Below are 25,829 nucleotides of genomic sequence, written 5' to 3' on the forward strand. Positions count from 1 at the left end.
GGAGTGAAGTGCAAAGCTTGGGAGGATCACACACACACACACACACACACACACACACACACACACACCCCGGATGTGCAAAGTTGGGACGTTGCTTATGCCATCAATGCGGATTGAATATGCACAGCTGTGAAAACTCTGCAAAGCCAAAGGTAAGTTCTATATATCGTATCTATATCAAATGGAATAGAACTTCCGAGTGTGAGTGTGTGTGTGTGTTAATATCTGTCTGTCTGTGTATTAGATCAGTGCTGATCTAATGCCAGTAAAAGTGGTTACCAGTGGGATAGTATAAAGCTGCGAGCAAGTCCTGTAACTCTTATTATGATTGTGTAGAGTTTTTGCCTTCCCCGTTGCTAGATTAATTCCGTTGTAAATAAGTTGATCCGGACAATCAGTAAATCCTTTGTGGATGCTTGAGTTTATAACATTTGTCACAACTTATGTAGGCGTGATAGGCATTGGGCTGGATCCATTGGTGAGGGGGATTGGGATTGGGCTCCCTGCTCCCCTATAAGGGATCTCAGGGAACTGGCATCAAGACCAGACCGGCATGGGAGCTGCAAGCTGGCCGTGTCCGTAGTGGTGGAAAGGGGTTCACATTAGCGGTCTGTGCTGTGGTGTGCCCATGGCCCTCCCACCCACCACCAATGCTCCTGGCATGTGTGCCAGGAAGGAGAATCAGTCAGCAGGCAGGCTGGCCGATTACAGGATCCATGCCCTATGCCGCCGCCAAGTGAGTCAATAAAGTTGTGACCAATTTGTTATCCCAGCTATGCCTGTGTGTCTATTTGTTCTCGTCCCTTCACCAACCGGACACAATTAAGCGCTGCCCACACAATTACCTTGCGATGCATCCCTTTCTTCGTACCCCTTTGTCATTCCCACAGCATGATTCTTTGGGATTGCCTCCCACCAAGGATGCCTTAAGCCGGGAGCGCTGAGTCGGGTCAGTCTCAGCCCCCAACCTGAGCCTTTGTTCAGCCAAAAGCAGATCAGAGTTTTAAGAAAGAGTTTAAAGCAACACAGAGTCAAGCGGCACTTTAAAGATTATCACATTCATTCTTGCATGAGATTTTGTGGACTGGTTCACTTCATCAGGAGCCTCTGATGCGTTTTCATGGGCTCTGGTCTAGGAAAGCTGAAGTCAGGATAAATGAGTAAGTCTTTAATGTGAAACAAGTTTATTTGTTGGTTGTGCTGGAACAGACTAAATCGTCCGGTCCTCTGGAAATTGTTAAAAGCATTTTTAGGATAGGATAGAGGCGCACACATTTTTTGGGTGGTGCTAATGTGGTGTTTGCTCAAGGAGACTCAACAATGAAAGAACACACCCTCATCTCTCTTCAGCATTCATGCCAACCGGGGAATGACTGTCAGTGGGAAGGGAAAACTCTGATACCTCCCATCTCTCTCCTTCTGAGGCAGCCTCCTCGGCAGAGAAAACCATGCCCTATTTCCCAGCTGCCAGTGTCTGAGTTGTTTCCTAGCACAATTGTGTGTTTTTTTTTAAAAAAAATAGCTAGCCAATCAAACAGACTGAGAGATGGACCTGCCTGTGTGGTAGTTGTGTGTGTCCATGTGTCTGCATTTTTGTGGGTGTCTCTGTGCGCGTGGCCAGCAAACTCTTGGAACCAAAGGGATATGAAGATCACACAAGGGAACTCCGTCTTAGACTCAGTTCACTGTGATTCACTTTTCCTAGGGCGACAAGGAGAACATGTGCTGACCAGCAGCTGGCAGGCAGAAGCAGCCAGGTGAAGATGGAGAACAGCACAAGCGAGGGGCAGAACAGCACAGAATTCCTGCCAGACCGGGAGGCGGTTGCCATTGAATACCAAGTGGTCACCATCTTTTTGGTTCTCCTCATCTGTGGGTTAGGCATCGTGGGCAACATCATGGTGGTGCTGGTGGTCCTCAGGACGAAGCACATGAGGACCCCTACAAATTGTTACCTGGTGAGCCTGGCGGTCGCCGACCTCATGGTGCTCGTGGCTGCTGGACTCCCCAACATCACAGACAGCGTCTACGGATCCTGGGTGTATGGCTACATTGGATGCCTCTGCATTACTTACCTCCAATATCTCGGCATCAATGCTTCTTCTTGCTCGATCACCGCCTTCACCATCGAGAGGTACATAGCCATCTGCCACCCCATCAAGGCGCAGTTCTTATGCACTTTCTCCAGAGCCAAGAAGATCATTATTTTTGTCTGGGCGTTCACCTCCATCTACTGCATGCTCTGGTTTTTCTTGTTAGATCTCAAGAAGGACACCTACAAAGATACCACTGTAGTGTCCTGTGGGTATAAAGTGCCCAGGAGCTACTATTCGCCAATCTATATGATGGACTTTGGGATATTTTATGTCGTGCCCATGATATTAGCTACTGTCCTCTATGGGTTGATTGCCAGGATATTATTCCTGAATCCCATCTCATCAGACCCAAAAGAAAACTCCAAGATGTGGAAGAAGAATTTGGATCCCTTAAGCAAGGCCAACACAACCAACAAGGGTATCAATAGTGCAGTGGCTTCAAGAAGGCAGGTAGGAAAACTGGCTCTCAAATGGCTTCTTTTTGTTTGAGTGTGGAAATTAAAGTTGTGTCTGCAATAGGGGTTTCCTGCTGGTTTGGATGTAATGGGGCCTCCACATTCAGGGGCACTATACCTCTGATTACTAGTGCTGGGGCTAAAAGAAAAGATTTGAGTATATGTGAGGGGAGTGAGTGAGTTGAAGGTTTCATGCCCTGCTTTCATGGCCTCTTGGAATGCAGGACTAAGTGGACCTTGGTCAGACTCAGTAAGAGAATTCTTATTTTCTTATGAATGGTTCCAAAATCAGAACTATAGCATGTGCAAACCTGTATGTTTTTCTGCAACTGCAGACAGGGATGAGAATGGTGCCGTCACGTAAGAATTTAGGAAGCTGCCTTTTACTGAATTAGACTATCTAGCCCAGCATTGTCAACACTGACTGGCAGCAGCTCTCTAGGACAGAGGTAGGCCACTTGCAGCCCTCCATATCTTTTGGCCTACACCTCCCATTGTCCCTCGCCATTGGCTATTGCTGCCTGAGGCTGATGGGAGTTATAGGTCAAATCATCTGTTGGGGCACTAGCTGCCCACCCCTGTTCTATGGCTTCAGGCAGGGTTTTTTCCAGCCCTGGAGATGGCAGGGATTGAACCTGTGACCTTCTGCACGCAAAGCAGCTGCTCTACCACTGAGCCATGGCCTCTTGTGGCATGCAGCAGCCAGGAGCTGTAGGTGGGTAGGATTGCCATGCCATTCCTATTCAAACAGGATCTCCAACCTGATGTTCTGCTCCCCATAGGTTGGCCTACAACTTCCAGCATCTCCTAGCTAGCCAGTGATGCTGGGGTTGTAGTCCAACCTATCTGAAGGGTGCCAGGTTGGGGAAAGCTGGTCTAAGCAATCCAGGTAGCCTGAAGTAACAACCTTTGAATAGTGCATTCAGTGTAGTCTTCTTGTGCAGTTTTCTTGTCTTGTGCCAAATACGCATGGCACTGTTGATGAAGGCACAGATGGGGAGACTTTAACTGAGATTCTTGTTACGGCAAGTGGAAAAGGGAGTCCCTCACTTAAAAATGAAGTCAAAGCATCCAAAAATGGTTTGGCTTGCAATCCCTCACAGTTAAGTTGCTTAACCACCCTTGACTTGAACAAGATTTAAGCAGCCTGACCGTGTGCAGGTCTATGTATAGGAGTACCATGCTAAAAAATTCTCCCACATGTTTTTCAACCATTCTATTCAATTCGATAAGACAAGAAACTGCTTTTGAGAAGGGATCCAAAGGAGAAGGACGTTTTGGAGAAATTCTCATGGCCAGGTTTTGGGATTGTTGTGCTTACCTCGCTTATGAGGTGGCTGAGGAATGTGTGTGAGTGTCCCGTCTTTCTGGTAGCCAGCAGCCTCCTTGGCTTCCCACACCTCAGTTCATTCACTATGATGGCTGCTTTCTCCCTCTTCCCCCCACATTGCTCCGGAACTATGGTAGGTATGGAAGATTGTGGAGGATGTAAAATGAGGGCCAAGCTGTCAACACAGTTCTGTCGTTGCCACCTAGAGTAGCAGAACACCCACCAATTTGAAAAAGAAGTCCTGCAATCACTTCCAATGGTGAGCACTACCCTTAAGAAACCGATGGACAATTTCTCCACTCCCTGGAGACATTTGGTGTAATTATCCCACAATTTCTCTGCCCATAAATAGGATGGAGAATTTTGAGAGGCTGTTAGTGCATAGCTCTAATGTCTACCTACCAAGAGCATGTGGAAAGGGCTGACTGGCTGGTTTCTTAGAGTAACGCTGTCTGGAATATGCTATTCCTCTGTTTTATTAGTAGAACTTGAGGTCATCCAACAAAATGTGATGCATGATTCATCCAATGAAATTTGTCATATTATTCATTTACGAAATCCACTTGAATCAAGATGCAGAGATATCCACTGGCTTGGGCAGCTTTAAACGTAGATCATGGAAATTCATGGAGGACAAATTGAATTCTTTCAGTGATGGCGGTATGGATAACCTCCATGTTTAGAGCCAGTAAGCTAGTGAATACCAGGTGCTGGACTGGTATTCAGCAGAAGACTTGATTTCTTTTATTATTCATTTGTTACATTTATATTCTGCATACATGATCCTCTTCCTCTCCATATTATCTTCACTACAGCCCTGTAAGGTAGGTTAGGATGGGAGTTGGTGACCAGCCCAAAGTCAGCCAGTGAGAACTCAGCCAAGTGGAAACTAGAACCAGGTTTTCTGAGTCCCAGTCCAACATTCTAACCACTACACCACAATGGCTCTCTCTGCCTTCACGTCATGCTGATGGGACTGCTGAAGGCACTTGATTCTCCATAGGAAGGACAATGCAGGACCAGATGGGCTTTTGGTCAGATCCAGCAGGTGGTGTTTTTTTTAATGTTCTGATGTTCCTGCACACTGGGGTGCATACTGAATTAGCAGAGATACCATGTGGCAAGTACAGCAGAGCTGCACAACGGGAGAACTTCCTAGGATTTTGTAGAGGTTTTTCAGTTGAGGCAGGATAGCTACTGATCAGGGATGCTGTAACAGCAGATTTCTGGCATGGGCATGGGGTTGGACTAGGTGACCTTTAAGGTTCCTTCCAAATTGATGATTCTAAGGCACTCATATTGCTTGCAGCTTGAGAGGGGTTTGACAAACCTCTTTCTCTTTGCATTCCCAGGAAGGCAGCAAAAACAGATTTATCAAGGTTCTGGTCCCGCATGGCTTCTGGGCTGCATTCAGTGTGGAGAGTCACTAGTTGTGCAAGTTTGAGCAAGAGAGTTCAGATTATTAATCCTGGACCAAACAAAGCTGAGATCACATTGCTGTTCAGCTATGAAAGCTAACACTGCATTCCTATACACACCTACCTGGAGGTATGTTCCATTGAACTCAAAGGGGCTTTGTTTGGAGTAGATAGGTATAGGATTGCACTGTCAATGTGTGGATTTAGGCAGATCGCTTTCTCTTGGCCTAACCCACCTCACAGGGCTGTTGTATAGACAAATGAGATAAGCCTAGGCATGCTGCTCTAGGCTCCTTGGATGAAGGGCAGGAGGCTAATGTGTCAAAGCAGGGGTGCAGAACCCCCAGTCTGTGGGTTTAATCCAGCTTTATTGGGCTCCACAATCTGGCCATGGATTCCTCCAGGGGTGGAGCTTATCTGCCTGTTATCTCCGGTCTTAAATTGGAGATAAGTATTCAGCCTGTGCTGGGAAGACCAGCGTTCATCCTGGCCCCAGCCAAGCTGCTTCATGTAGCAACCCCACAGGAACATAGGACACTGTGCAAAGCCAGAGACTCAGCCTCCACTGGGAGTAGCAACTGCTCTTCCCAAGGCCAACTGAGTCCTTTCTTCCATGCTGAGAGAGCTTAAAATGGGCAAGGAGTGATGGGATGACATCAATGGATATGGCCATATCCACCAACATCATCCAGCCTATGGAGGGCCTGGTGGGGGCAATCCGACCCCACACCCATATGTACTTCTGCACCCCATGATAGAGAAGCAGTTCTTCTATTTCTGTACTGAACTGCCTTGCTCATGACCAGGTTCACATGTAACAACAACCCAGAATATGGACTGAGTATGGGTTGTTGTTGAATCATGGGTTGTTGTTACATGCCCTGCACTATGGTTTAAATATGGGCTGTTAACTACAAACAACCCAGACTTCACCACCCAACAACAAACATAGGTTCTCTTCCTGGGTTGTTCATGGTTAACAATCCCCAGTTAAACCGTAGTCCAGGGTTCACACATAACGGCAACACATGATTCAACAGCAACCCATAATTCAATGACAACCCACACTCAACCCATACTCTGGATTGTTGTTATGTGCAAAGCAGGCCAATGTTTCCAAAAGATTCTGTCATAGCAGCTGCGAAGTGTTTCTGAGTCCCAGTCCTCTGAGATTGAAGTCAGCCTCGACTGGGGCTGCACTTGCAAACCAAGCTTTCTTTTTGTTTGTTTTAAACATGATTATTTCATTCCACCCACATGGATGTGTTTTTATAAAATATTCTTTACAGGTGCCTTCTCTCTATTATCCGGCTCAGTGCCTGTGCTGTCAGAACAGGGGATGTAAACAGGGTGCATCATTTCATTCCAACCTTTGAAATCAACAATGACCTCTTCAAAATGTATAGCTTTGTGTTGCTAGAGAGGAGCCTAAACCTGACCTTTGTAATTGCAGCTCTTCTTTTTCAAAACCCAAATCAAATTCTGTTCTGTTTGTTTTTTAAAAAAAGTTGTATAATGATAATAAATCGGCTGTTTGTCCTGACAAAATTGGTATAAATGTGTGTCGGAGTTTGGCTATCCTTTGTTGAAGGTTAGAACCTAACAACTCTTGGGCTTTAAGCTTCATGGAATCAGACATACAAAGCTTCCAGCTAAGAAGACTGCTGGACTAGTGGCTCTGATGCCAGTGGGGTTGTGAATCTGTTCTGGGTTTCCATCAGAACTTTAAAGGAACTATCCAAGGTGCTGCCAAAGCCTGGGTTCAGCAGTTTGGATCACACCTTTAGAGTTCAGACTGAAACCCAGAACGGATTCACTGCCCCACTGACACAGGAGCCACTAGCCTCCACTAGCTCCAAGCTACCATTTTGTCCTGGCTGTAGGATGACTAAAATTAAACCCAGAACGGTCAGATTTGGAGGTTTGATCTAAAGTTTGCCTCTGACTGAGGATCTCCAGGAGAAGAAGTAAAATCTCAGAGTAAGCAGCCGGGACCAGAGCCAAGCTATGGTTTCCTTGATTTGATCAGCATGTTTCCTTTACCGCCAATCCGTTGTTCATTAGGTTCCACCCCTCAGCCACAAATATTATTTCTGCATTTATTCATGTACGTATTTATTTAATAAAATTGTATATCACTTCACAGAGAAATTTCCCAGAGCAGAGTACAATAAGAGACACGTGGTGTTTGAGATTGGGACTCTTATTGTACACTGCTCTGTACATTGTGGGCTGGTGGCTTTGATGTCAGTGGGGCTGTGAATCCACTCTGAGTTTCAGTCAGAACTCATAGAATCATAGAGCATTAGAGTTGGGAGGGGCCTATAAGGCCATTGAGCCCAATGCAGGAATCCACCCTAAAGCATCCCTGACAGATGGCTGTCCAAGGTGCTGAGCCTAAGCCCCCTCCAAATAGGTTCAGTACCTTGGATAGCTCCTTTAGAGTTCTGCCTAGTTCTGACTGAAACCCAGAGGAGGGGGAGCGGGAGGGGGAGAAGAAGAAAATATTTGTAGACCTTATGGTTACCTAGCTGGCCTAAAAATGTTTGCAGAATATCTGGTGAAAAAGCCAGCAGTGTGAATAAGATTTTCAGTGGTCTCTATTGTTCCTTGGTCCTCCATATGATTAGCAAAATAAAAAAGAATAAATCACACATAATGAGTAAAATTAGGTTACTGATGTTTGGATCGAATGGTGTCATTTCACCAGCAGAATGAAAACCGCCAGTGGGATGGCTTTCCCCTCCCTCTGCATACCCTCATGCCCCTGTCCATCTTTTCTGTTGGGGGCACCAGCCAGAGCAGAACTCCACCCCGCTGTTATTGGAGCCACCAACTTCTGCTGGTGTCGACAGTATTAAGCTAGACAGACCAATGGTTTGACTCAAGTAGAAGGCAGCTTCCTGTGTTTCATTCACCCTCCTTGGCAGTATTGACTGCCCAGTTAATAGTTAAGGCCTGATAGTACTTTCAGCACTAGAAAGCTAAATCTCCTCCCTCCTATATCTTTCTGGGAAGATTTCATGGGTGGCTGGCCTGGTAGAAGACGACAGCCACAGCAATCAAAAACATGATTATAGGCAGTTGTGCATGGTTTCTTTTGGCTAAGCATCAAATTGTCAAGTGTTTTCTGCATGAAGAGGGTCTCCTTAGTACAGATGTCTTTAATTAAGAGTTTATGAAGCGTTAAGTGAACCTCTCTGAAACTTCTACCCTGGAAAATGAACGAGCCTGCCTCAATCTCCATAGTCACTCAATCGTAAGGCAGAAACAAAACAAAATAAAAACAATAACGTTAAACCATGCAATATGTTGGAGAACCCTAATTTTATTTATTTATTATATTGATATCTCAACTTTCTTTCAAGGAGTCCAAAGAGTTTCTCATCTCCACCTTATTCTCACAACAATCCTGTGAGGGAGGTTAGGCTGGGAGATAAATGATCACCTAGTGAGATGTATAGCTGAGCAGAAATTTTGAACCAGGGTTCTTAGCTGCCACTAACCAGAACACTACACTGGCTCTGTTGAACATGTTTGTGCTCCTTTAAAATGTTAAACATTTCCATGTAATAAGTTTTCTGAATAAACACTGTGCTCAGTTGGCTTCATCACATGCACCTTATTCCAGCAAGATTTGAAGTTTGGTATTATGGTCTTCTAAATAAGCTATCAAAGCTACTCTTTCTTTTATTTATGTGTTATGGCATTTATATCCTGCCTTTTTTCCTCCAAGGAACCCAAGGCAGCATTCCTCGCTCTCCTTTATTCCTCATATCGAGGCAGTAGCTAAATCCTGTCGTTTCTTCCTCTATAATATTGCCAGGATTCGACCATTTTTGTCTGTCTCTTCTGCCAAGACTCTCGTTCACGCACTGGTTATCTCTCGGTTGGACTACTGCAACATTCTTCTCTCTGGCCTTCCTTCGTCTCACATCAGTCCGCTGGTCTCTGTCCACCACTCTGCCGCTAAGATCATCTTCTTGGCCCGCCGCTCTGACCATGTCACTCCACTTCTGAAATCTCTTCATTGGCTTCCAATTCACTCCAGAATCCAATATAAACTTCTCCTGTTGACCTTCAAAGCTTTTCATGGTCTAGCTCCTGCCTATCTCTCCTCTCTCATCTCACACTATTGCCCCGCTCGTGCTCTCCGCTCCTCTGATGCCATGCTTCTCGCCTGCCCAAGGACCTCTACTTCCCTTACTCAGCTTCGTCCTTTTTCTTCTGCTGCCCCTTATGCCTGGAACGCTCTTCCAGAACACTTGAGAACTACAAACTCAATCACAGCTTTTAAAACTCAGCTAAAAACTTTTCTGTTCCCTATAGCTTTTAAATATTGAGTTTGTTCTGACTCTATACTGTTTAGCTTCACCTTACCCAGTGCCTGTTTACACTTCCCTGCGCCTGTTTGCATTCTCTTTCCCTCCTTATTGTTTACTACAACTTTATTAGATTGTAAGCCTATGCGGCAGGGTCTTGCTATTTACTGTGTAATCTGTACAGCACCATGTACATTGATGGTGCTATATAAATAAATAAATAATAATAATAATAATAATAATAATAATAATACATATTCCTCCTCCTCCTCCTCTCCATTTTATCCTCACAACAACGACCCTGTGCGATAGGTTGGGCTGAGAGTCTGTGACAGGCCCAAAGTCACCCAGTGGGTTTCCATGGCCGAGTGGGGACTAGAACCCAGGTCTCCCAACTCCCAGTCCAACTCTTTTGCCACTACACCACACTGGCTCCATAAGTGATTTTAATAGATAGCTTATTGTTTTATTGTTTTATCTTATTTAAAAGATATCTATTCCTACAAACACTTCTAAGTTGGCTATTAATAAAAATGAAAACTTTAAACAATCAACATTAAATTAAAGAATAAAGTTTTGGGTTTGTTTTAAAAACAAACAAACCCACAAAACAATAAAACAGTAGTAAAAGCAGTGAGGCAGCAATCATGTGGTTTTTTACTGCCTATAGCAGTTCCTGTCCTGAAGCAAGTCATCACTTTGAATGGGCAACCATTTTTATCAGGAATATGGAGCAAGAGAACCTCACCCAACGTCATCCACCATTTTGGTAGATATTCTATTTAAACATACACAGACACAAATGCAAATTGACATTTAATGTAATGAGTTGTTTGGCTCCAAGGGTAAAAATCCAACCTAAGTCCTTCTTACAGTAGACCCATTCAAATGAATGGGACATAAGTTAGTCATGACTCACTTAAGTTCCATTCATTTTAATGGGTCTACCATAAGAAGGGCTTCAGTTGGCTTTTACCCTCAGACTGCAACACTATCCACACTTACTTCAGGGTGAGCCTCCTTGACTCTATTATAGTCTTGCCAAACCTTGTGCTCTCCAGATGTTTTGGACTACTTATTAATTATTTTATGTTATTGGCAACATTTTTATACCATTACAAATCATAGAAGTTAAGAAGATAAAAGGATAAAACTCCATTTAAAAAATAAAATAAAAACAGAATAGTGATGAAAACCATGGCTGATCAGTCAAGGAACACTTCCTGAAATAAAGATGTTTTCATGAGGCAGGGAGTTCCATAGATGTTTTGGACTCACTCTCATCAGCCCAAGTCAATATGGCCAATGGTGAGGAATGCTGGGGTTTGTAGTCAAAACATCTTGGAAGTCCTCAGGTTGAGAAAGATTGCTCTAGTGCGACGTACACTTTAAACATGCACAGGATTGCACAGTCATCTTCCCCAGAAGAAAGAGCTCTGTATGAAGAAGGTTCCAGGTTCAAAACCCAGCATCTCTGTCTTAAAGTGCAGAGGGGAAAAATCCCAGTCTGAGATGAGCTGTCATTAGTCAGAGTAGACAACTTTAGGTCAGGTGGGGGCCATTGATGTGATTCAGTTTTCGCCTTTTCTATATTTATAATGGACTCTGCAGAATGCCGAACATAAATGCCTAGTCATACGTAGGGCTCTTGACCTGATTAACAGTGATACGTAATCTTAGATAAGATGTGCTTTGTGCGCGTGTGTCTTTTTTGCTATTTTGAACAGAGAACAGTATCTGTTGTTGTGCGCACATAATGGCAAAGGAGTGCCTACATGGTTTGCTTTGATGGTGGCGTTCATGACAGTTGGAGGAAAAGTCTGTTTTCTGATCCTTTTAAAGCCTCAAATTTATGCCCTTTCGATAGGACAAAAGTACAAGTTCATTCTAAGGGCCAAAAGAAGCACTACTTTAAATGCTTGTCCAGCAGCTATGGGCATGTCTATACCAGCCCTATATCCCGGGGTAGTCCCTGGATTGTACCAGGGGAGGACCGGAACTTTCCCTGGGATATAGGAAACCACAGAAAACCCAATTTTTCTGTGGTGCCAGGACCATCCTGCAGAGTTTGGGCCACGTGGCCACTGCTCCTGGCTCGTGCCTTCTTGTGGGGCACTTAAAATGGGCATGGAGCTGCACAAGGGCAGTCCTTGCCCATCGGGGGTGGGGAGTGGGGAGTAGGTTTGGGTTATTGTTGTTGCTGTTTCTGTTACCTTTTCCGGAGGAGGGCAGTTGCACTCCTCCCTCATCAGAAAAGAAAACGGCATCCTTGACGTCCTTACGGGATGTCGCATGGCCGTCAAGACACTGAGAGAGGATCACGGGAGCCAGTAAATCCATGATCCTCCCCCTCCTTCCCTCTACACCCTGTGGTGTAGACATGCCCCTTGTCTTTTATTAATTTTACTGTAGATTATCATCATCATCATCATCATCATCATCATCAATTAGATTTCTTAGGCACCTTTCGCCAAAGAGACACAAGGTGCCTTACAAAATTAAAACACACACACAATTTAAAGAAGCTAAAAACACGTATCCCCTAAAATACCACCACCACTCCATAAAACTATTAAAACGTCAATGATGAGCAAAACAATTCCACTGATGCCTTAGAGAGGCCATCATATGCCACCAAATGCATGGGAATAGAGAAAAGAGTATGTGAATCTCTCCCTGCTCCCCGCAATTCAGCCCCACAGCCACTATGCTAAGCTCCAATCCAAATTGGGGCCCCTGTGCCTACTCTAGCATAAAAAAATAAAGATTTTGCTGCTAGACACACATGAAAAGTAATGTCTTCCTTGACCCTACATTTGAACTGCGGAGGCATAGAGGGACATTTTATATGTTTTCATTTGTTTGCGTAATTGTGCAGTGCTGGGAGCCATGATGAGCCATGAAAGCAACTCATTCACATTCTAGCAGTAACTTTATAAACTCCTCTTTGCCAAGCTTCCCTCTAGGCTACACTGCCCTGCGCTTATGGAAGTCAATGTCAAGCTGCCCATTGCAATCAGACAATTAATGTCATGTCTAGTCTGGCCCTGGGAATATTCACAGAGTAGCCAAGTGCATGAAGTTTTGTTCCAGTGTATGCTGCTAGTAGTTTGTGCAGCCAGTACTTAATCACACAGTCCCCACACACCCCAAAATTGTTCTCTGCTCCAGAATTTTAGCACTAAACCCTGTTATCTCACCTTAGCAAGACACCCCTCCAGGCTAGCAATTACCATTCGCTGGACAATTTTTTTGCAAGGCCAGGCTTTCTTCTCTTTCCCCCCTCCTCCATTCCTTCAAACTGGATTTTAACATATTTTAAATGTTTAATATGAATAATCTGCCCAGTCACCCATCCTCCTAACCTGACAAGGGCTCTGGTTTCGGTGGGGCTACAAATCCATTCTGTGTTTCAGTCAGAACCAGGAAGAATTCTAAAGGAGCTATCCAAGGTGCTCACTCCTATCCCCACACTAGTTTCAGCTCCTTAGATAGCTCCTTTAAAGTCCTGACTGAAACCCATAATGGATTCACAGCCCCACTGAAATCAGAGCCACCAACCTCTACTGATTAGTGTTCAAGGAGGGAAAGGAAGCTTAGGGCAGTACTCAAGTGTACTCCAAAACAGAGTAGACCCTTTGAAGTGATTACCATTGGATCCTTCCCCTAGCCACCTCACATAAGAAACAAGTTGCTCAGGCGGAAGAGCAAATGCTGTGGCTAGACCAGCCTCCCCCAACCTGGTGCCCTCCAGATGTTTTGGACCTGTGAACTCCAGCCAGCATGGTCAATGATCAGGAATCCTGGGAGTTGTAGTCCAAAACATCTGATGGACATCAGGTTAGGGAACGGTTGGGTAGAACTCTGTGAGGTTGGCTCCAGAAGTCAATTGACTAAGTGCTCAAATAGACTGGTACTGCAGTCTAGATGGCGCTCTCACAACACCAGACTTAGAAACAGGGCCTTTTCAGTAGTGTCCCCAGGTTATAGAAGTCCACGTCCACTGAGGCATGCATAGTCTCAACTCTGCACACTATAATGTGAGTTTTAAAAACTTCTTAATTTCTGATTGCTTTTTCCTGAGCTTTAAAGGTTACATCTAAAATTAAGAAGTTTGAAAGGTTTTTATTTTTGTTGGGATTTTTTGCTGCTCCTTTACTTATTTCCCCCCCCAGCGGGTTATGTTAGGGGTGGGATTTGGATTTTAACTTCCAAAAGCCCATAGTCAATGGTCAGGAATGCTGGCAGTTAGAGTCCAAAACATCTGAAGATCTACTTTCTGGTCACCCATAGTCTATGTTTTTAATAATTTGGGGCTGTTGTTAGAGAATGTGTTTTTGCTTTTAAAACCGTATTTTTTAATTATGTGAGCCATAATAATATTACATATTATCGCTATGTAAATTGTGTTTTTCGTATTCTTAAGTATTGTAGTAGTAGTAGTAGTAGTAAGGGTCTATAAATAAATAACTATATAATAAATAAATTACTAAATGGTGCAGGAAGTAAGGTACTGGGGACCCCAGTTTGAGAGCTCTCCTGGTTCATTCCACCTGGCATCAACCAAAAGTGTCACAATGATGCCTGGGTGGTATCAAAACCAATTGACCTGTCTAGCAGTTGGGACAATTTAGGCTTGGGTCATCTTTCTTGCCAAGGCTCTGGACTGGCCAGTTTACTGGCACCTTGTGGGTTAGCTGTCTGGGCAGCAACTACATGTGTCCATAGTTACATGAGAGCAACCTCTTCTAATTGAGTCAATGGAAGAACACAACGGAAGAACTCTCTGGTCCTTCTGCAGTCATCCAGGACATTATTTGTGATCCTGGTAGCCTTCCACACTTGAGGCTCAGCATCTTCTTCCAGGGCAAAAGAGATTCTTGAACCAAGGTGTCAAGGCAGTGCCAATGAACATACAAAGCACAACTGCATGTTGACAGAGAGTCCATGTGTCTCAACTGCCCTGCGACTGTGACCACCACCACCCCCAGCTCTGGCCCGGCTTCTCATGATATGCTGAGCTGCTCACAAATTGCTGGGAGCCCTATGTGGCACTTTGCTGAGCTGCCTGCCCTGACAAGCCAGGAGTCTTCAATTGCAGAGTGAGGAGTTTCAAGTTGTTGTTGAAAATGGCAGGAAGCCAGACAGTGCAGAGTTTTAAGAGGAAGAGAGATGATGTGATTGTAGAAAAGAGACTTTTGCAAAGGCATTTTGAGCTGATGGAAGCAGAGATGGGTGACAAGAGGTGAGGCCCTTTGTGCATCTTGCTAAGTGCGCATGTGCTACTAGCAAACCGGTGAATGGAAATCATCTCTTCCTTCCCTAATTGCATCCTTCCAACTTCAGCAGCCAATCGATGATCGTTATTTTATCAAATTAGGCCTCTTCAGTGGTGTTGCACTTAACAGTCAAAATTGCCACCCTGGCTGGGACAAAGATCAATTGCACTATAATACAGGGCCATGATAAGTCGGTCTTTTGAAGCTTGGCAGATCAAAGTCCCATTTGCCTCATTCAGAAAGCCAAGGAGCCATGTTCAATGCAAATTCCATGTTGGAGCAGATTTCACGATGGTGTGATCATTCAGACCAAGGCTGTGCAAGAAATGAAATGAGAAGAGTGGCTACATTTTCAAATGTCTGTCGTACTTCTCAAGGCTTTCTTATGTATTGTTACAGCCAGGCTATTGTTTTGTGAAAGAGAAAGAGATGACCATCTCCCAAGGCTTCTGTAAAGCTTGATACATAAACATACTGCAGAATGGCCATTGGTGGTCAAACTCTGTTCCTAGAAGATGGAGAAACCATTGCTCAGGTGTAAGGCACATGGACCGCATGCCCCAGGTTCACTCCTCCATATTCTCTTTCAAGTGAAGGGAAAGACCTGTGCCTGAGACACGGTTCTGTGAGTTCTGATGATGCTCTGGTTCTGCTATGGATCTTGAGGCTCCTCAGGAAGCAAGGCTGAAAGACATCAGCACCATGGACAGCTCCAAGTGATGCTGGGACTGGATGCCAGATGGGGTTAGCTGTATGTAGTTCCAAAGAAGGTTGGAGAAATACTGAAGCTTGAATGCGAAGTTCTCAGCCTTTAGGGTGGTTAGCTTCACTTCTATCTTTACTGATGTTTGACCATTAATGGGCCTTGTGTCTTTTAGCAGCTTCAAGCTACGTGACATAGGAGTGGTTGTGGCATGCTATGTCTTCATGGCCCAAGTCTTCAAAGTCAGAGGATGGTAATGTAGCCTCCTCTGGATATAGGGGAGCTTCCCCACAGGGTTCCTCTGGAGATCTGGGTCCAGGAGAAATAGAAGTTTAATAATACCTTTCGGAATCCTCTGAACGTGATGGTTCTAGGAGCTGTCCATGCCAGACCTTGCCCTCTCCACAAAGCCCTACAAACATGGGGAGTGTCAAGAGGAATGGCTGTACTTCAAAATTTTACTGCTTCCACTGCCTTAGGATGCATAGCTGGCTCGGGAATGCTGTGAGTTGTAGGACACTTTCTGCCTAAACATGCATAATATTGCATCCTTAGTTTAAGAAGCAGCTTGCAATGTTGTCTTCAAGAAAAAACAGCATGCTGTCTTTCAGCTAACGCAAAAGGCCTTAACACAGGCACAAATCTTCAATGGCACTTTTCTGAGTTGTAGCTGATACCTTTACAGAGGCCTTGAAGCCCCAGTCAGTTGTATGATGTGACAAAAGCTACCTTAATTTTCGCCTCCTGGAGAAACAAATAACAAAATACAAACATCTCCTCAACAGTCGAGAATGGAGGAAACAAATCAGTCTTTCCACTGGGGTTTGACAGTTAGAAAATTGATTCAGGGTTGGGAAAGCAGTGCTAACCGCAAAGGGCATTTAAGACGAGGGTAGACAATTGCCAGTATTGTATTCTCCATCATCAGTATCTGTGTGGACTGCAGTTCTGGCTGCATATCACGTATCATGTATACGTGCTGTTTGCCTCCTGTTGGTTGTGCAGTCTGGAGAGAACTTAGGTGTCCTTAAGCTCACCCGAAATGGCCACAATCATGTTTCTCTAAAAATGTAAGCAGGGGAAAAAAACTCCTGGTACTGAACACCAAGGAAGCACTGTTTTATATCCCTCTTCCTAGCATGTATTTATTAATTAACAAGAAAATGTTGCAATATGGATTGCTCCTGTTGAAATTTCCAGTGAGCCAGCCATATCCTCTTCTTTAATACTCCATTCCCTCTGCCTCAGTCTTCATTTCCACAACCCCACCCCACAGCCACTCTGCATTCTGTGACCCTTATCATCCTCTGCCCTCATTGGGCTGCTTTTGTGGGGATGAAGTATTGCCCCATTAAGATTTTTTTCCTTAAAGGTTTGTTTGTGAAGGGATTAGTAGTAGTGATGCCTCCTGTTAGAAAGGCAGTTAGCAGAGAGAAAAACAAAAAGGCAAAACAGAAAGAGCATTTACCAGTCATACATGTACACAGACTACGTTAGTACAATAAAGAAGAAAAACACTCTTCTTAAGTGAAGGAAAGAAAACACTTTCTTGCATATACAATGCAGGTACCGTGTAAAATTTCAAAAGAGTCTACTCAAGATGAACGCATAGTGAATATGCATAAATGCAATGACATGGCTTTAGATTATGTTTCTGTTGTTGGAGGACACATTTGATAGTGGGTATATTATTTATTGTGTTGATATCCTGCCTTCTTTTCTGCATTAAGGAATCCAAGGTGGCATATCTAATCCTCCTCCTCTCCATTTTATCCTCACAACAACAACCCTGTGAAGTAGGTTGTGTTGAGAGTTTGTGATTGGCCCAAAGTCACCCAGTGAGCTTCCATGGCTGAGTAGTGAGTAGAAGCCAGATCTCCCGACTCCCAGTCCAATGCTCTAACCACTACACCACACTGGCTCCACACCAGATAATGTTTGTGATTAGAGCATTTTCACTTTAGGTCGTTCTAATAATGTCTTCTTAGCCCCCAATGAGTGAGGGTGGCCATGTGTCCTCTTTTACAAAGCACAGCCCTCTATTTAAGTCTTCCACACTGTGGTGATATCTACTGGATTTCTACTTAAATTATAATAATTATTTCTAAACTTGCATATACACATGCAAATGTTATGCAATTCAGTGTCTTCTTTTTCTGGTATTCCATGTTCTCTTTTGATGCTTGATAAAGTGGCCACCCTAATGAGGGCTTATTCTCAGAGCCATTTCAGGACAAGGGGGCCAAAGGGAAAACCATCCCTATCATTCTCAGGCTAGGGATGCTTGAGGAATTCATAGAATCATAGAATAGTAGAGTTGGAAGGGGCCTATAAGGCCATCAAGTCCAACCCCCGTGCTCACTGCAGGAATAAGCATACCTTTCAACCTTTGCAAATGCCAGTGCAAAATGACCTGGCCTGCACCTCCCAAAGTAATGTGTGGAATGGAACTGATTTAACCACCAGTCCTCATAATTCCCAAATGTTCCAGTACAGTTCTAGGCTAAGAAAAAATACATAGCAAAGGTATATTTTGAGAGAATATGTATTTCAATCAATACACATTGCAAGAAAGACAGTATGGTGTATTATTAGGGACATTAACTAGTGAGACCCAGGTTCAAATCCCTCCTCAACCATGAACCTTGCCCAGTCACCTTGGGCCAGTTCACTATCTCTCAAAATAATGACATGGACCAGAAATGAGACCAGAAAACTTAGTTATTTAGTTGTTTGTTTGCTTTTAATAGATTTATATATAGTAACGTACGTAAATATATATATATCCCAGTCCCCAACATGTGATAAACCTATTTTGTGCACCTTATCACCACGTGTTTAATTTTGATGCCACTAGCTTTGAGGACTTTAAAAGATGGATTAGATTGATTCAGAGAGGATACATCTATCAGCTTATATATTCCATTTTCTGAACTTCAAAGGGAGAGAGTGCACATCATTATGTAGCCAATATCACAGCACCAGTGTACAAGAGGGAGGTATTTGCAGACTTGGGGGGGGAGGGGAATGACCCAGTGCCAAACATTTTTATTGGGGAACATAGGGTGGAATGAATGTTAAGAGATTGAGGCAGGGACTGACAACCAAGTGAGAGTGGGAATGGAATAGAGTGGGTTGAAAGGGAAGATGGAGAAAGAAACACACAGAGATAAAATAAAAGTACAGAGAGAACCATCCCATTGTCTAGATAGGTTGTTTCAAGGGAATAGCCTGGAATATGTTGCTAGGTTCCTCAAATAGTTATCCATCCAGAAAGGAGCACTTCACAAGTGGGAAGGAAATAGAGTAAACTACAGCAAAACCAAACTTATGTGTTTACTGCCAAGCATGGGTGTAAAGCACATGTAGGCAACCCCTGGACTGTGAACTACACGTGGTCCTCAGAGTTCTTCAGTGTTGGCCATGTGGGTGCCCAAGCTCCCAGCACAATCTAATTCCCCACCAACACCAACACACACATACACACAGAGCTCCATCCGATGAGCGTTTTACTCCGTGCTCATTACTGGGCACTCACCGATTGCTCACATAATGTCGTCTGCCTCTCTCATGTCTTCCACCCCTTCTGGCCTTCCTTGCACTGAAACCCCACCTCCAGAAAAAGTCCAGTTGCTGCTCTCTCCAGCCATACTGAATGGGCCTCGTTACTTCCTGTTTTCAGGAAGCGACATCGGAGCGATGAGAGAAGCGACGGGGGCCATGCATTTCTACCTAGATGGGATGGAGCTTATAATGTCCTCCTCATGTAAATCACACTTCCCCCTAGCTGCTGAAAAGCAGGCTAACCCTAACCCTTCCCTGCATGCCTTGAATGTTTGTGAGTATGATGTGTGTGTGTGATAAAGTGTGTGTGTGTGTGTGTGTGTGTGTGTGTGTGTGTGTGTGTGTGTGGGAAGGGCTGGTTGTGTGGCTCTGTGTGAGGGGACCTAGTAGAACACTGGCCCTGCTCCCACCCTCCACTAGATAAAGCCTGCCAGGTTTCGCAGTCCTTCAGGCAAGCACACATTCTGACAGTCCGTATGAGCCCAAACACTTCCAGACAAGTTCTAATTCAATCTTAGCTACGAGGCCCGCTGCCAAAGCCCCACCCACCATTTCATCCAGCTCCACCCACCAGCACGTGTCCCCCTCCCAATTATTACTGTATTTGGCCCTTGGAGGTGAAAAGGTTTTCCCTGCCCCGGTGGAAAGATTAAATTACCCCTGACCTCCCACAGTACATATACACACGGTATACGCTTCAGCCTTTGAGCCTTATGACAAAGGTGAAAGAAGAAAGTGCAAAAGCTGGGTTGCAGTTAAACCTCAAAAAAACCAAGATTATGGCAACCAGCTTGATTGATAACTGGCAAATAGAGGGAGAAAATGTGGAGGCAGTGACAAACTTTGTATTTCTGGGCGCAAAGATTACTGCAGAGGCTGACTGCAGCCAGGAAATCAGAAGATGTTTACTTCTTGGGAGGAGAGCAATGACAAATCTTGATAAAATAGTTAAGAGCAGAGACACCACACTGACAACAAAGGTCCACATAGTTAAAGCAATGGTATTCCCCGTAGTAACCTATGGCTGCGAGAGCTGGACCATAAGGAAAGCTGAGCGAAGGAAGATAGATGCTTTTGAACTGTGGTGTTGGAGGAAAATTCTGAGAGTGCCTTGGACTGCAAGAAGATCAAACCAGTCCATACTCCAGGAAATAAAGCCAGACTGCTCACTTGAGGGAATGGTGTTAAAGGCAAAACTGAAGTACTTTGGCCACATAATGAGAAGACAGGATACCCTGGAGAAGAGGCTGATGCTAGGGAAAGTGGAAGGCAAAAGGAAGAGGGGCCGACCAAGGGCAATATGGATGGATGATATTCTGGAGGTGACAGACTTGACCTTGGGGGAGCTGGGGGTGGCGACAGCTGACAGAAAGCTCTGGTGTGGGCTGGTCCATGAAGTCACGAAGAGTCGGAAGCGACTGAACGAATAAACAACAACAACAACGCTTCAACCTTTGATGATCATCCGATGAGAGCTGGGATGCTCATCCCCAATAGGCTTTTAGCAACCCCTTTCTTTGGTGATTAATTGGAAAATGTCTTTAGAAGTGCAATGCCAAACAAGAGCAGCATCCTTCAAACAGTGGGGCATTTGTCTAAAGCAGAGTGGTTTAATTAGCAAAGGAGGGCTCAGACTTTTTCTTACTTGGTCATAATTCAAAGGGAGTTGCAATTATAGCACTCAGCTAATTGGGAATGTTGTACATATTGGGGGTAGTTTCATGTTTTTGTACACTTGTAGCACAAAGTGGGTCACTTTTAGGGAAGAAAAAGCAGGGAAAGAAAGGCTCTCTCTCTCTCTTTCTCTCCTTGAAATATCAGCCCTAAATTAAAATATTAAGAGCCTTCTTAATAAGGACCATTCAAAATGTTTCCCAGACAAAAAGATTCCTAGATGATTGAATTTTGGAGGGCTTTTAATAAGGGATGGAACTTGTTCAGATGGAATTACCTTGCCACTCCTGAAAGGGTATTAATGAGTGGTAGTGGAAATGAATGAGTTTAGAACACACAAACTCACAAACATGAATATATATGACATGCAAAAGGAAGGGAAGAAATTATCTGTGTTAAGACGTGAGTAATTAATTAGGGTAACCATATGAAAAGGAGGACATGGCTCCAGTATCTTTGTTGCATAGAAAAGAGAATTTCAGCAGGTGTCATTTGTATGCATGCAGCACCTGGTGAAATCCCCTCCTCAGCACAACAGATAAAGCTGCAGGAGCTACAGTAAAGTGATGAAATACAAAAGAGGGCAGGGCAAGAAGTCCTTCCTTTTATCTGTTTTGAGTCTCCCACCAATCAGCTTCATGGGATGACCCTGGGTTCTAGTGTTATGGGAGAGGGAGAAAAATGTCTCTCTATCCACATTCTCCACACCATACATACTTTTGTACACCTCTACCAGGTCTCCCCTTAGCCTCCTTTTTTTTCAAGCTAAATAATCCTGTTGTTGTAACCTTCCATCACAGGGAAGATGCTCCAGTCCCTTGATCATTTTAGTTACTCTTTTTAGTTACTCTTTCCAGCTCTACAACATCATACATATACATACATACATATATACATACATACATACATATATATTTAGGTGTGGTGACCAGAACTGTACACAGTATTCTAAGTATGGTCACACCATAGATTTGTATAAAGACAGTATGATACTGGCAGTTTTATTCTCAGTTGCTTTTCTAATCATGCCTAATGTAGAGTTTGCCTTCTTTACAGCGGTTGAACACTGGGTTGACATTTTCATCAAGGGGCGGAATCTACACTATTGCTTTTAAATCGCTTTAAACAGCTTTGAAAACGTTTTGAAAACTGTATATGCAGTGTGTCCTGGGCTCCAACAGTTGTCAAAACTGTTATAAAGTGCTTTAAAGCGCTTTAAAGTTGTAGTGTAGATCCCCCAAGCTGTCCACCACAACCCCAAGATCTCTTTCTTGTTCAGTCACTGCTAGCTCAGATCCTGGCAGGTTATACCTGAAGCTGGAAATTTTTCTCCCAACATGCATCACTTCACACTTGCTTACATTGAACTGCATCTGCAGTTCGGATGCCCACTCTCCCAGCTTGGAGCGATCCCTTTGGAGCGCCTCACAATCCCTTTGTGTTCTAGAGCCTCCTACAGTAATTGCTTTGGGGAAACAGCTTTTGCCCTGACCTCAGTAGACTACAGAGCAGATCTGTGCTCAGTTCTTTCATTTTTCCCATTTCTCTATCTTTATACCATGTAATAGTTCCATCCTGAAAACCCATTTGCTACGGCATTAGTGGCTAGCCCTCCACTCCTGATAAGATGACGCACTCTTAATTTAGTGCAGAAGGAACATTCAGTTCAACCTCCTATCTGCATCAGATTGAAATGATTTGCTTATTCTCTGGACTCTTCTTCAGCAGAGAATGTGCTACAATCACAAAAATGCTTAAATGGCTTATGATTGGTCAAAGAGCCTTTAGCATGCAAGAAGGTCTTGTAGAGGCAGTTATTTGCCTTGCCTTTTCTTTGAAGGTCTGAGTCACTGCAACATAACCTAGGTTATGATGATAATAAAACAACTGTGAAGATCCAAAAGCAGCTGAACACTTTCCATGTTGCATTATGTGTTACAGAGATAGAAGAAGTAGTAGTAGTACCAGCAACATTGACTTGCCAAAGTATTGGAACTCATTTAGATCTCTAAAAAAAATGACATTTTGAGGGTGGCTGGGGGATGTGTCCATGGGGAGAGGAAACCCATGTAATCATCCCAACCTCAAATTGCTTAAGGCACAATCCTATGCATGTTTAGAGAGAGGAACAACTTACAAGTTTTTTTGTAGAATATTTCCCCATCTAAACATGCATAAGATTGCACCCTTAAAGTTCAACAGTTCCTGTGTTTCAATGTTATTATTATTATTATTATTTATTTATATAGCACCATCAATGTACATGGTGCTGTACAGATTACACAGTAAGTAGCAAGACCCTGCCGCATAGGCTTACAATCTAATAAAGTTGTAGTAAACAATAAGGAGGGAAAGAGAATGCAAACAGGCACAGGGAAGTGTAAACAGGCACCGGGTAGGGTGAGGCTAATAGTATAGAGTCAGAACAAACTCAACATTTAAAAGCTATAGGGAAAAGAAAAGTTTTTAGCTGAGTTTTAAAAGCTGTGATTGAGTTTGTAGTTCTCAAGTGTTCTGGAAGAGCGTTCCAGGCGTAAGGGGCAGCAGAAGAAAAAGGACGAAGCCGAGTAAGGGGAGTGGAGGTCCTTGGGCAGGCGAGAAGCATGGCATCAGAGGAGCGGAGAGCACGAGCGGGGCAATAGTGTGAGATGAGAGAGGAGAGATAGACAGGAGCTAGACCGTGAAAAGCTTTGAAGGTCAGCAGGAGAAGTTTATATTGGATTCTGGAGTGAATTGGAAGCCAATGAAGAGATTTCAGAAGTGGAGTGACATGGTCAGAGCGGCGGGCCAAGAAGATGATCTTAGCGGCAGAGTGGTGGACAGAGACCAGCGGACTGATGTGAGACGAGGGAAGGCCAGAGAGAAGAAGGTTGCAGTAGTCCAACCCAGAGATAACCAGTGCGTGAACGAGAGTCTTGGCAGAAGAGACAGACAAAAATGGTCGAATCCTGGCAATATTATACAGGAAGAAACGACAGGATTTAGCTACTGCCTCGATATGAGGAATAAAGGAGAGCGAGGAATCAAATATAAAGCCAAGACTACGAGCAAAAGGCATAGAAGGAATTACAATAAACATTATGCTAGAAAAGCATTTTTATTTATTTATTTATTTATTTATTACATTTTTATACCGCCCAATAGCCGAAGCTCTCTGGGCGGCTCTCTGGGCGGATACATAAATGTATCGGTGTCATCCCCTTTCCCTTTGTGTGGTTTAGGATTGTGATGAAACAGCCGTCCTGTTGAACGTTCCACAAACCCTTTTTTGAAAGGTAATCAACAAACTCTCCACCCCACAGCACCCCCATTTTATCTTAGAACGAGCTTTTTGTGTTTAGCTCTCCTGAAGAAATCATGAAAAAAAAATCTTGAGGCTTTTTGAGGCTTTTCCATACCTTCCTTTTCTGCCAGTACCCCCCAACTCCATATTCTGAGCAAAAAACCAACCCAATCCAACCCAACCACCTTATCCTTCAAAGGGTTTCAGTCAGAACCAGCCAGAACTCTACAGGATCTGTCCAACATGCTGAACCTATTTTGGGGATAAGGCTCAGAACCTTGGATAGTTCCTTCAGAGTTCTGGCTGGTTCTGACTGAAACTAATGACACACAGGGACTCCCAGGGACAAGGGGGGATGAGCACAGGTTTTCCCAGGGATAAATAATCCCTGGGAAAACCCAATTCTTCCCACAGTTTTGGGATTGTCCTGAGACCGTGGGAGGTGTGCACACCTGTCCCAGCTTCTTTCCTCCTCCCCTTGAGTAGCAGGGATCAGCAGAGGGAAGGACCTGGGCTGGGAGGAATGTAGGGACATCAGGGGTGGTGGGAGGAGCAGGGATTTTTTAACCTTAATTTTCACTGCTTCACTTCCAAACAGAGGACTGTCCTCTGTAAAAGACCAGACCTGACTTAACATTGTGTGTACCACATGATTTATTTTTACAAGGATTTCTGCAACCGTACAAAACTTTTTAGCTCTCTGTGGAATCAAGAAGGTTGGAAGAAAGAAGGCAAGAATGAAGAGTATGCAGTGTTGGAATCTGTTTAGTAATATGCCTTCCACTAGATCCAGGATGGGGAACCAGTGGCCCTCCAGGTGTTGTTGAACCCGATCTTCCATCAGCTACACCCATCCCTGGACTAGACCATTAAGTATGAACCTTACTATTGCCCTGATCCCATCCCCCCAACCCTTTGTTGCTCATATAGTATTCCCTTTATTTCCTTTAGGTTACCAAGATGCTGGCTGTGGTTGTAGTCCTGTTCGCGTTGTTGTGGATGCCTTACAGGACCCTGGTGGTCATCAACTCGTTCCTGTCTGACCCTTTCGAAGAAAATTGGTTCCTGCTCTTCTGCAGGATCTGCATTTACCTAAATAGTGCCATCAACCCTGTGATCTACAACCTCATGTCCCAGAAATTCAGAGCAGCCTTCAGAAAACTCTGCAAATGCCAGCAGAAACCATCGGAGAAGCCCGCCAACTACAGCGTAGCCCTCAATTACAGTGTCATCAAGGAGTCTGACCATTTCAACACCGAGCTAGAGGATGTCACCATCACTGAGGCTTACTTGTCATCCACAAAGGTGTCTTTCGATGACACCTGCATGTCCTCTGAGGTAAAGAACCAGAACAAAAGTTTCTATCTGTGTATTTCATCCTAGAGCATTTTCAGACGGGGAGTAGGTGGGGGAAATCTCGTCTTCCTACTTTTGCTTTGCCTCCTGCTTCTATTCCGCAATAGTGACAAGCAGCTTCCTCTTTCTTCACATGGGGAAGAAAGAGGATGCATGTAGTGAACACGGCCTAATCTACACCAAGCAGGATATAGTAGTATGAAAGTGGTAAATGGTACATGACAACGGGCCCCAACAGTTGTCAGTGCACTTCAATATCACTATAAAGCAGTAGTGTGGCTCCTGCCTTTTATATGCTGTTTTCATACCGCTTCCATAGTGCAATAATGCCCACGTGGCCCATTCAGTG

At 44.2% G+C, this 25,829-nt stretch overlaps 1 protein-coding gene across 1 annotated transcript; it reads left to right on the forward strand.

Moving 5' to 3' along the window:
• Nucleotides 1-88: 88 nt before the first annotated feature.
• TRHR (thyrotropin releasing hormone receptor) lies at nt 89-25,507 on the forward strand. Its single transcript, XM_063131322.1, has 3 exons — nt 89-152; nt 1,706-2,546; nt 25,076-25,507. Exons 2-3 carry the CDS (start codon nt 1,764-1,766, stop codon nt 25,505-25,507), a joined length of 1,215 nt encoding a protein of 404 aa, XP_062987392.1. The 5' UTR covers nt 89-152; nt 1,706-1,763.
• The last annotated feature ends 322 nt before the right edge of the window (nt 25,508-25,829 follow it).

This window comes from Elgaria multicarinata, chromosome 7 (assembly GCF_023053635.1).
Source record: "Elgaria multicarinata webbii isolate HBS135686 ecotype San Diego chromosome 7, rElgMul1.1.pri, whole genome shotgun sequence".
Classification (NCBI taxonomy): Eukaryota; Metazoa; Chordata; class Lepidosauria; order Squamata; family Anguidae; genus Elgaria; species Elgaria multicarinata.